This window comes from Pocillopora damicornis, chromosome 13, assembly GCF_964200805.1.
Source record: "Pocillopora damicornis chromosome 13, jaPocDami1.2, whole genome shotgun sequence".
Lineage (NCBI taxonomy): Eukaryota > Metazoa > Cnidaria > Anthozoa > Scleractinia > Pocilloporidae > Pocillopora > Pocillopora damicornis.
Genome location: NC_142682.1, coordinates 1,038,618 through 1,050,240, shown reverse-complemented (window position 1 = coordinate 1,050,240; position 11,623 = coordinate 1,038,618). Strand labels below are relative to the sequence as shown.

Below are 11,623 nucleotides of genomic sequence, written 5' to 3'. Positions count from 1 at the left end.
GAGGTGCACTGGGACTAGTTAAGCTCATGCCCGCACGGTTCCGGCAGGATTACGTCAGACAACAACATGGCGGCAACAATTCGTCTTCTCCGAGGAAAATTGTCGCGTTCATCTGTGTTAGATTTCCTTAAAAGCCATACCTTCACGACAGTGATCTTAAGGCTAAGCTCAGGAAAGTTATCGAGATGGTGGAGGCTCTTTCTTCCTTCCAAAAAGAGCTTACAATGGAGAGTTGTAGCGGGATCAACCGCTGGTATGCTCTGTGGAGGAATTACTCTTTGTATGAGCTCAGGTACGATTGAGATCAACGCGATTTTGTTCTGCCTGATTCAAACTAAATTCCATAAGTATGGGAACTTTTATCCTAAGATTTTTACGTGATGAAGTATGTTATTATTATAAGTCGTACCAAGACGAAAGAATCTTATTAGTGATTGATGTTATGAATATTATCAAGATGTTATAATTCCTGCAAAAAATCTAATATATTTCATTTTCGGTTGATTGCCACTTTTTACTGATTTAGTATTCGATGTTGATATCTTTTTTTAATTATCGATTGCTCAATTGAGTTCAAATGCTTGTTGATAATTTGATAGTTCTTAAAAAAATGAATTTGCTTCTCCAGGTGTTTCTGAGAGAATGTGCAGATTAGCCAAACATAATGACACCAATGAACTCCAAAGGTTGGTGGCCTTAATGGAATTTCTTGTGCTTGCTTGTTTGTTTATGATGTTTTATAAAATAAATGAGATACTACGAGCAGCCTGTTTGGTCAAAATCCATAAAAAATTGAAGTTTATTTTAGAAATGCAATAGTTTGCACTTTCTATTGGTTTACTGGTGTAATAACCCACCTGGAATGTTGAGAGAACACTTGAAAAGTGTATGGGTTATTGTCACTAGTAAATTGATAGAAAGCACAGTCTATTGCATGAGCTGTGTTTTTAGTGATTTCTTGTTTAAATTTCTGTAGCTATGTTGATTCTAGTTTCTTTTGTCTTAATTCATTACCTAAAACACAGGTATATAATATTATGTATCAAACTTGTTTGAAAAATTTTGAACCACAGAAAAAAACCGAACTGCAACATATACATTACATAATCCAGGGTGAATCAAAAGTCATAGACAATTTATTTGTTGTTTTTTCCTTGACTTGTTTCCATCCACTTCCTGTCATCAGACTGATCAATCAAGGTCAGAATGTCAATCAAAAGCATCAGCTGGGATGGACTCCACTTCATACTGCAGCTTTTAATGGCAGTGAGAGGTAACTGTTTGTTGCATGAATTCTTTTATTTTTTAATTTGTCTCCCACTCTCCCAACCTAACTCTCTTCTATTCTCTTTTATCCTCTGTTATTCCTTTTCTCAATGGTAAATTCTTTTGTGTACCATAATTACCGCCCTCTGTGCGATTAAAATACTTCATGCAAAGAACTCTCTTGATGACATGCTGCAAACTTGGAATCTACATAATTTTAGTTTAAACAGTTTTGTGTATGTCTTTTGTGTTTATTAGTTTATATACTAGCTAATTTTCTTTTCATTTTTGTATATCACTCTTGTACTTGTATATTTAGGAATCGGATTTTCAAAATCTTGAGTTTTCGATAGTAAAATGTCTCTTCTTCACAACAAATTTTGCTGTATTTCCCTGCATTTAAAGGTCTTTGGCACTTCTTCTAAAGGCGGGAGCTGATGTCAATGCAAGAGATGAATTCAGCACAGCTTTCCGAACTGCTCAAAAGAAGCACATGAGATCTTTTGATGGTAAGAGGGCACAAGTTACTCCTAAGAATTTTTTAAGGGTTTCCTTGAGATTTTGTGAGTACCTATCTGTAAATGCTACTGAGTGGAGAGAAGTATTTATGGTAAGTTTGTTACTGAAGACTGCAACACAGTGAGCCTGCCATCGCTTGCACCCAAAGCTCTTAATCTGAAGCTCAGCATGCTAGCTACTGGACCTTTCCTTTCTTTCACAATGTGCCCATAATTTATTTTTTTAAGTATTAATGTTTTAGTGATATTGATGCGAGATGATGACTTCAGTGACAGACTCCATCGCAGTGCTAACTTCAGTGGCTTCACTCCACTCCACTATGCAGCTCTTGGTGATAGCCTCGAATGTGTTCAACTCCTTGTGAATGCTGGTAACGTTTTTGAGTTGTTTTTAATAAAGATTACTTTTATTAATGCACAGGACCAATCTATTTTATCCTTTGACCCCTGATGTTGTGTAGTGTGATATTTCTCCTTACAATATCACCGCTGAATCACATATTAAGGTTACGAGAATAAAGGAAGAAGTTCTTGGTTGTTAAACAAATTCTCCTTGTCATCACCCTTGGAATTGTATAAGGAACAGTATGGAGAATATACATACTGATGTTAGGGTATAAAGGGTTAAGTTTTTCACTCTGAAGATGTTGTATTACTTGAACACATTCTCCCTGCTGCTGTCTAAGTTGTGTATAGTTAGTGCTGTGTTTTATCAAAAGAGGTCTTTTCACTTTTTATGATAACATTTTGCTTTTCTTCTTGCTTGTTTGTTTGTTTGTTTTTTTATTGCCAATAGGAGCCGATCCAACTCTTAAGGATAACTCAGGCTACCAAGCAGTAGAATATGCTGGGAATGTAAAGATTAAAGAATTCTTGATGAAAAAAATGGATGTGGTAATAGATGTTACTGTCTGTTTGAAGCTATCCTTCAAATTTTTTTGAGCTGTGCTTGCATTGTGTAGGGCAAATACCAAGATATTTTTTAAAATTGTATTGTCAATATTAAAGATGGCAAAATTTCAATTAAAAAAAACAGATAGTGCAGCTGTGTTTTGTGATTAAAATGACACAACTTGTTTTTCAGTATGTGAAAGAGAAAGAGAGGAAAGAGATTGAGGAAAGACGGCGCTATCCTTTGGAGATGAGATTGAAAGAGAATATTGTTGGACAAGAAGGAGCCATTCTCACAGTTGCTGCAAGTATGATTTTCTATGTGACAAAATCAGTTTTGGAAGACTATGGTTTGGCAAATTTGGGAATAATATTCTTCTGAATCTGTTTTCATTTGTTTGCAGCAATTCGTAGAAGAGAAAATGGTTGGTATGATGAAGAACATCCCCTTGTGTTTCTCTTTCTTGGATCTTCAGGGATTGGTAAATATGCTTTCTTAGAACAAAGATTCAGTTTATACATTTGAGTTTACTCATATAAAACATGGGCAATCTGATATTGCATTATTAATGACTGGGACTCTACTCAGATTTGCTTGTAACAGATTTCTGGAGCTCTGAATTTGAAAAAGTTACATTATTAGTGCAGTATGATCCTGCATTCAAGTCCCTAAATGGTAGGGAAAGACTTCTATTCATGTTTCATTATTCTCTCTGATTGTTCCTCCCTGTAGGAAAAACAGAGCTTGCCAAACAAGTAGCTAGGTATCTTCATAAAGACAACAAGAAGGTAGTGCAGGTTTTTTTAAACTGTATTTTGTTATTACTTTGTTTCAGTCTTTAAAAGTCACTTTGTCTCTCCCAGGGTTTTATAAGACTGGACATGTCTGAATACCAAGAAAAGCACGAGGTAAGAGTTTATTTATAAATGAAAAAATCAAAGAACGTTTAAGATTCTCATCCATCATTTTACGATCTTAGAAAAAGGAAACTTTCCTTTGACAAAGATAACTAAGGTGTAAGGTTTATACGGGCAGCTAAGAGGGGGAGAGATGGGAGGCAGAATTCTCTTACATAAAAAGTTCAAGATTCCCCAGAGTTGTGGTAAGACGTAGAATTCGGGCCCATTCCCTCAAAAAATTTGGCTGGTACCGACGCCTCTACTTTATTTTACAAAGCAATTTTCAATTGAGGGTGGAATTGCTTTTGTTTGGCTTTGTTTTGCTTCGCTTTGTGGTTGGTCCAGAAAAATCACACCACCCGCTCAACCAATTAGATTCAAAACTAAAACCAACTGAGTCTTCGTCACTCACATTTTCCCGCGCTTCAAGCATTGTGCTTGTTCTTTCTCTCAATTCCCATTGGCTCGTTGTGATATTTTCCTTTGTTTTTATTGGCTGTTGTGCTTGCTTTGGTCTTGGTTTTACACTCAAACAAATGGCGCTCAAACTGGAACTTAAATATCTTTCTTTCAAGGTTGCGAAAATGATCGGTGCACCACCAGGCTACATTGGACATGATCAAGGTGGACAATTGACAAAGAAACTCAAGGAGTGTCCAAATGCTGTCGTGTTATTTGACGAGGTAAGAAATAAGTGATCCTCGAATTTTTTAGAGGTTTATTTCTTGTGACTGAAATCTCTGGGCTTATCTCATTTTTTAATGTCTTTTTAGGTGGATAAGGCCCACCCGGACGTTTTAACAGTTATGCTTCAATTGTTTGACGAGGTAGCGTCTATACTTAAATTTGAGTTAAAATTGTTGTAATTGTTTTTTTAAATTAAGTCATTATAGGTTTTAAAATTTTTCATTTTGTTATTTCATTCTATTTGAGTTTTGATTTAAAAAAACCTCTGTTTTTGATTCAGGGTCGTTTGACGGACGGACAAGGGAAGACGATTGTATGTAAAGACGCAATTTTTGTGATGACTTCAAACCTTGCAAGTGATGAAATAGCAAATCACGCATTGGAGCTGAGAAGAGAAGCAAAACTAGCTGCTGAGCAAAGACAAGAAGGTACGTTTTGTTGTGGAGGCTTAAATTTTGCTAATGTTGGCCGACGAAATGCGGGATAAATTTGGGCAGACGTGCAACATTTCATAACACAAATTCGCACCTTATTCAAGTTACTCGTGAAATAATAGCTAGTCTGGCAGGAATACAAAGGGAGAAGGGAAGGAAATGAGGAAAAAGTTTACACAAACACGCGAAAACAAAGTTGGTCTTGGGAAGAAAAGTTTTTTCTTTTTGTCCAATGTGTATGCGTTCTCGTGTTGCATGGGCAGGAGTTCACTGTTTTTCTTTTCAGGTGATGAAGTCAGCGAAAAGGTTACTATATCAAGAAATTTTAAAGAAAGAGTGGTCCAGCCTATTCTGAAGGTAAACATTCCTTTGGCAATAAATTGCAACAAACGTGGCAAACATTTCCTTAGCGATAAATTGCAACAAACCGGGGTTTATGAAATTGAGAAAAATGAGTGATGTCTTGAGAATTCGTGAGTATTCTTTTTTGTTAAAGCTAAAGGGTAGTTATCATAACATGTTCCCTCGAGCTTTTTGTTTCTCTTCGTATTGACAGCTTCACTTCAGACGAGACGAGTTCCTGGGTCGTATCAACGAGATGGTTTACTTCCTGCCATTTTCACGCCCAGAGCTTTTAAGCTTAGTGACGAAAGAGCTGGATTTCTGGTCAAAAATGGTCGGTAATGTGCTTTCCTGTGACCTTTTGTAAATGATCTCGAGGAGTTGTTAGAGAAGCAATCTAAGTCCCTGCCGAATTTCTTCTTTGTTTGAATACAGGCGTTGAATCGACACGATATCCACATGACTTGGGATAAAGAAGTCTTGGATGTACTAGCTGATGGCTACGACGTACATTACGGAGCGAGATCGATAAAACACGAAGTACGATCGATTCTATGTTCACGACTTTACCATGTGGTGTAATTTTGCCTTCCCCCCACCCACTAAAATACTCACACCTCTCGTTTTCGACGGCTTTATGTCAGTTTTTTTCTCTTCTCTTCGCTGTTTTATTATTTTAATACAATTTAACGCCAAACATGCGAGAGATTGAAAATAACGTAAAACTTTTTCTTATAACTAGTAATGGAAATGGAGGGTAAATGATCGGCATTGAAAATAGAATGTGTTACCGGCAGATAGTGGCTGTAGGCAAGTGCAGAAGGAGTCTTTCTTTGTAGTGTAGTAACATATTCGAGGTCGGAGGACCCTCGCCTAAATATTTGCCATCTGAAAAAAATACCGAAACAAACGAGAACTGTAGCAGGTCTTTGAATTATTCTCTTACGAAAATTATTGGTTGTGATACAGGTTGAAAGAAGAATTGTCAATCAACTTGCTGCTGCGCATGAGCGAGAGCTGATAAGTCCCGGATGCTCCCTGCACTTAACAGTGAGCTACCCCAAAGATAAAAATGGACGGAACTCAGAGAAAGTAGCACCTACCATCAAACTGCAACTCATTAAGGAAGGAAAAAAGAAAGTCGACATTGATGTTGGAAACTATTTTGTTCCTGACGATAAACTGTTCTTTTGAAGAAGAGAAAGCAAGCGACGAACGAACTGGAAACGGAAATGAATTTGAATGGTAGTTAGCAGTGAGGATTCAAGACCAAGTGAAGATCTTTTTACCATTCCAGTCTTACGGTCATGGATCAGTCGTTGTTCAAAGGCTCACGCGCTGACACTAACAGAATAAGTAGTTCTCGCACACCAAAAACAAGATTTTCTTAGAACGTTCATGGAGAGCATGTTGGCTGAATAGTAGTTCAGAGCCTCGTGATGGTTATTTTGTGATCGAAGGAAGACTGATATGTGTAGACACTGTTCTGGTGAAGTCTATTTTAGAAATGTAAATATTGGTAAAGAAATACAACAGGGCCAGGATTGGAACGAACTCAAAGGGCGCAAAAAATAAAAAAAAGCAACTGTTCCATGGAAAAAAAAACTCTTAGTACTGGATGGCTTCCAGGTGCATCCAAAATTTCAAATAATGGAGAAAATATAGAAACCAACAATTTAATAAGTAGTTGCATTCATCGTTGTAGTGTATTCCGGTGATCCAGGTCTCCCTACCCCTCCCCTCTCCTCCCTCCCCACTCCCCTCCCCATACATACTAAATTCCAATCATCATTGCCAATTGCGGTTGCCTTTGTATGGGGTTTTTACTAGGGTCTTGCTATGGTTTTTTTATATCAAAGCTAAAGCTATTCCTGAAACTTATTTAACTCATTGTAACTTAGCAAACACAAAGTGAATATAACCAAAAACATTTTTGTGCTGGAAACATTCCAAACTGAGGATACAATTCGAATCAAAGAGGAACCATCACAGCTGTACCTCGTGTCTTTATCCTCCTCCTGAATCATTTCATATTATGACATATTCTTTTCCGTGTTCCCACTGTACTAGCAAAATCCTCTATAACGTATTAACTCAATATGTCTTTTAAAAAACGCTGAAACTGAGAGGAAACCAACAATAAAAACGAAGTAAAACGTCAGCCTAACTAATATCAGTTATTTTAAACCAGCGCCGCGAAAAAGAATTGGTTTTGCAACCAAAGCAAAGTTTATGACTTGTGTTGCTTTAAGCGAACTGAAATATTAATTCCAGAAATCCGAAATTTCGAGTATAATAAGCGGGTTCGACATGTCATGTGCAATACCTGATATTATAGAAGAAATTCTTAGTTCTACTATAAGAAGAAATTCTCACACTTAAATCTAAGCGAGTCAATACTTTAAAATAATTCACTAAACAATTCCTTGTTCAAGCATTGATTGAGCAACCTTGATGAAGCCTCCGATATTTGCTCCCTTGACGTAATCGATGTAGCTTCCATCTTTGGACGTGCCATACTGGACACAAGTTTTGTGTATACTTTCCATGATGTCATGGAGGCGCTCATCCACGCCCTCTCGCGTCCAGGCGCTGCGCAGACTGTTCTGAGACATCTCAAGCCCCGATACAGCCACGCCTCCAGCATTGGACGCTTTTCCTGGTCCGAAGAGGATTTTGTTTTTGTGGAATTCATCAATCGCTTCAGGTTCGGATGGCATGTTAGCGCCTTCCGCTACAGCATGACAGCCATTGTTGATCAGCATCTCCGCATCTTCTTTGCTAATTTCGTTCTGCGTCGCACAAGGTAAAGCTACGTCGCACTTCACGAACCACGGTCGTTTTCCTTCGAAGAATTCTGCGTCAGGGTACTGCTCCACGTACTCGCTAATTCTACCGCGTTTGACATTTTTGAGCCATTTAACGTACTCTATCTTTTCCTGGTTTAAACCACCGTGGTCGTACATGGTGCCTTGAGAGTCCGACAGGGTAACAACCTTACCACCCAACTGCACCACTTTCTCTGAGGCAAACTGTGCCACGTTGCCTGATCCTGACACTGTGACAATTTTTCCTCTGAAGGTCTCGCCCCGTGTGTTAAGCATCTCCGCGGTGAAATACACAAGACCGTAGCCGGTAGCTTCAGGTCGGAGCAGACTTCCACCGAAGCTGAAAGACTTTCCCGTCAAAACCCCGGTGAACTCGTTGCGTATTTTCTTGTACTGGCCAAACAGGTAACCAATTTCTCTTGCTCCCACGCCAATGTCCCCAGCCGGGACATCAGTATTTGGGCCGATGTGCCTTTGTAGCTCCGACATGAAAGACTGGCAGAAACTCATCACTTCATTGTCGGTTTTACCCTTGGGGTCAAAATCAGATCCCCCTTTTCCACCTCCCAGGGGTAAGGTTGTAAGGCTATTCTTGAACACTTGCTCAAAGCCAAGAAACTTAAGAATTCCCAAGTTGACACTGGGATGAAAACGCAGGCCACCTTTGAAGGGGCCAATGGCTGAATTGAACTCTACACGAAAGCCCCTGTTGACGTGGACCTCTCCGCTGTCATCTCTCCATGGGACCCGAAAGATAACGACCCTTTCTGGCTCCACAATTCGCTCCAATATGTTACTGTCAAGATAAACTGGGTGTAGGTGAAGATAATCCCAAAGAGAGCCTATCACTTCATGTACGGCTTGATGAAATTCGTGCTCCCCAGGGTTTCTCTTAACAACATGGTTCATAAAGTCATCAACACATTTGAACTTCATGTTTCCATCCTACAAAAAGGAAAGAAAGAATTTTGTTGTGCCAAAAGACAAGACTTGGTTATAAAGTTCTTCGTTACTGATGTGTGTTCGATTCTTCAGAGGTTAATTCCAAGGATATCAACACTATCTCACCGCAGTCCAAAATTGCGCACGGTAAGAGCGGTTCGAATAGTTTGTCATCAAAATATTTCATATCTACCGTTGTACAAGGATTTCCGAGGTCTGCAGTAAATTGTCTGAAACTTGACTTCAGGAGGTCACGGTGAATTTTTGAAAAAACTCTTATAAAAAATATTCCCCCTATAGAATAATACATTCAAAGCAATCTCTTCCTGGTCGAGGCGTGATTTGGCAGTGGTTATTAATGACGTCAACAAATAGGTATTCTTAAGCGCGCTAGTTGGCTCGCATGATCGCAACGACTCAAGCAGGTGATTTGGAATAATGAATGACAAGTATAAGTGATTTGTTAATCTTTACCTTGACTAGCTAACAGTTCACTTATATTGTGCTCTTGTTTTCTTTCGCTTATACTAGAGTAAGGTCGTTCTCCTGAATGTGAGAAATGCATGACAGTTCTTGCGATTTTTTACGCAACATGCTGCGTCAGTCACCTAAGCCAGACGGTCACGCAAACCAAAAAATCACGCAATTATGGCAGAAATGAGCTTAATCATGAAATAATTTCAATAAGTTGGTCACCCTGCGATTGGTCATTCTGAGAAAGGATTCACTTTCGCTTTTTTGGTGTAGCTTCCGGGAAAAGGGATAATAAATACACTGGTATTACATTAATGTTCGAATTGTCGGTTTTGCGATCGTTCTTCCAGCTCGAAAATCACAGGATTCTTGCCTTTCATGGCACAAAACCGGCCATTACACGACGTTACGTCTAAAACAAAATACTTCTGTTAGATCAATTTATCACAATTATGTTAATACGTTGTGTCCAAAACAGGGAGCTGTTTTGGCCAACAGATGGCCCGAAACGAAATCTTTAATCATTTCCAGTCGACGTTGTTTTTAAGTCGTCTTTAAAATTTCACCTAACGAGATTCAAATGAAACGTATTCCTACGTGCCACGAGAGAAGACTCGAAGAGTTCAACCCGATCAAAATAATTAAATTGTCACGCAAACCTGCTGTAGCTCCGGCGAAAGGAAATGGTTTACGTGGGCTTTCGATTTCCAAACTTGCATGCGATCGAAGTTAAATTTTGCTCGTTATTTACCTCGGCGGAGGACGGAAAATAAGTCAGCAGCTTTAACAGCTAGAGCCTTCAAATCTCTTGAATGGTATGTTTGTTTTTCGTCTTTTCAATTACCGTTTCCTTCCAGGTTTACATTGGATTTCTCGTACTTTACTCCGGAACAATTTCTCTAACGATTTCCTCGCACTTTGAAGCAAATTGAAACGAAAGAACTACTCTTATTTGCAGCCACAAAAACGCTCATGATTGTGAAAATCGATAGCTGTAGACCAATCCAAGGCAATTGTGTCTGTTTTTATGAACTCCACAATCATTGTCGGATCTTTCGTATAAATTTGCTCGATGTTACAAAGTGGATGGCTGTAGAGGTTCCTCCTGACATACTTAAGGCCTTACAATTAGCGATGCTTTAAACTTTTGGGCTCCCTACCCAGCAATGTCAACAGTTTTGATGATCCTGAGGACAATGATAATACGTCAACAAAACTGGTCGACTGGTTCCAGAATCTTTTACTAACACATTAGCACTCTAGGAGTTTGCATTTGTTCTCCTCCGATTTTTTAAAACACATAAAATCTCTCACTATTTAGCATAAAAAAGTGTCTCAGTTAAAGCAGAAAAAGTCCGCTGAAATTCCTAACAAGCCATTGAAAAAGCTTTCATACAAACAAACTACGACGTAAACAATACCCACCGACATCTCGCCATTTTCTACAGGAGCCGTGGGATTGGGATAAATTCCTGACGCACATCGGACAGCCACTCGCCCAAGCAGCAGAGATAAGCCTCTCTGGGCAGAAAATCCCCTGGCAACAGATCGTAGAAACATGCCTGGAAGACTTAACTTCGAAAAAAATTCGTTACCGATTCAGCTTCGATTATGCAGTATATTTCACGTCCCGGCTTGCTCTTGTCGTTTTGTCGAATTCTGATCAATATGGGGGAGTGCTGTGGGTGTGGGCTGATGGAGTTATATGATTGGCTAAACGAAAGCGAGAATTACAAGGGGCGCAGTTCTACACGAGCGACTGCAAAACAAACACGGAACTGCCAGTCGTTGGTAAAAAGTTTGAATAACGTCCAATACACGAGGACAATCACTTTTCCATACAAGGTTAACTGAACCATTCAAATGTACCCAGAGGCAGTTTGTACCATCAGTTGGTAACAACACCTCTTCGTCTTCCTGATTAATTGATTGTGGCTCATACCGTTGAACCCACAAACAAAACCCTTACAATCACAAAGAAAGTGTTGTATTTATTTTCAGTTTAACGAGGGTTACACAAAACCAGCGATTTACATGGACACAGTATCCCATGTCATGTGTTGGTGAGACTCCATGCTCCTTCATAAATTCCCTTTAAACCACACAACCACCAGTTTTTCTTTGTTTTGTATTAATAAAACAACCCAGACAAAATTTCTTTAGGTAGATACAGTTTTCAGTCTATTAGTGCCCTTGAAACAACCAAAACTTTCTTGTGAGAAAAATTAAAAACATGTAACTTTGTGTTATTATACACTATTGAGGTATGAGAAGTTCAGTTTCCCTGAAATGAAAAGCACTCATGCCAGTTACTCTAGTATTACTGATCATCAACATTCCA

The 11,623-nt window shown here is 38.9% G+C and overlaps 2 protein-coding genes and 1 long non-coding RNA gene across 3 annotated transcripts; 2 read left to right on the top strand and 1 right to left on the bottom strand.

Annotated features, from left to right (window-relative positions):
• The first annotated feature begins 8 nt into the window (after nt 1–8).
• LOC113681315 (mitochondrial disaggregase) lies at nt 9–6,718 on the top strand. Its single transcript, XM_089192842.1, has 17 exons — nt 9–292; nt 629–686; nt 1,187–1,273; nt 1,672–1,775; nt 2,027–2,155; nt 2,581–2,678; nt 2,869–2,983; nt 3,080–3,157; nt 3,409–3,464; nt 3,540–3,584; nt 4,151–4,258; nt 4,349–4,402; nt 4,543–4,690; nt 4,983–5,053; nt 5,253–5,372; nt 5,474–5,578; nt 6,008–6,718. The coding sequence occupies exons 1-17, from the start codon at nt 67–69 to the stop codon at nt 6,230–6,232; spliced, it is 1,827 nt and encodes a 608-aa protein (XP_089048968.1). The 5' UTR covers nt 9–66; the 3' UTR covers nt 6,233–6,718.
• Nucleotides 6,701–10,943, bottom strand: LOC113681277 (uncharacterized). Its single transcript, XM_027198357.2, has 2 exons — nt 10,708–10,943; nt 6,701–8,811 (listed from the first exon to the last, which is right to left on the bottom strand). Exons 1-2 carry the CDS (start codon nt 10,840–10,842, stop codon nt 7,453–7,455), a joined length of 1,494 nt encoding a protein of 497 aa, XP_027054158.2. The 5' UTR covers nt 10,843–10,943; the 3' UTR covers nt 6,701–7,452.
• On the top strand, nt 9,955–11,524 carry LOC149034917 (uncharacterized). Its single transcript, XR_016182649.1, has 2 exons — nt 9,955–10,097; nt 10,731–11,524. It is a non-coding gene; the product is annotated as an uncharacterized LOC149034917 (long non-coding RNA).
• The last annotated feature ends 99 nt before the right edge of the window (nt 11,525–11,623 follow it).

Excerpts from the sequence above, each read along its gene's own strand:
- LOC113681315 (XM_089192842.1), top strand. The coding sequence starts at position 67 with ATGGCGGCAACAATTCGTCTTCTCCGAGGAAAATTGTCGCGTTCATCT. Across the intron at positions 3,585-4,150 it reads AATACCAAGAAAAGCACGAG|GTTGCGAAAATGATCGGTGC; the intron begins GTAAGAGTTTAT and ends CTTTCTTTCAAG. Across the intron at positions 5,054-5,252 it reads TGGTCCAGCCTATTCTGAAG|CTTCACTTCAGACGAGACGA; the intron begins GTAAACATTCCT and ends TCGTATTGACAG.
- LOC113681277 (XM_027198357.2), bottom strand. The coding sequence starts at position 10,842 with ATGTTTCTACGATCTGTTGCCAGGGGATTTTCTGCCCAGAGAGGCTTA. Across the intron at positions 8,812-10,707 it reads TAGAAAATGGCGAGATGTCG|GATGGAAACATGAAGTTCAA; the intron begins GTGGGTATTGTT and ends TCCTTTTTGTAG.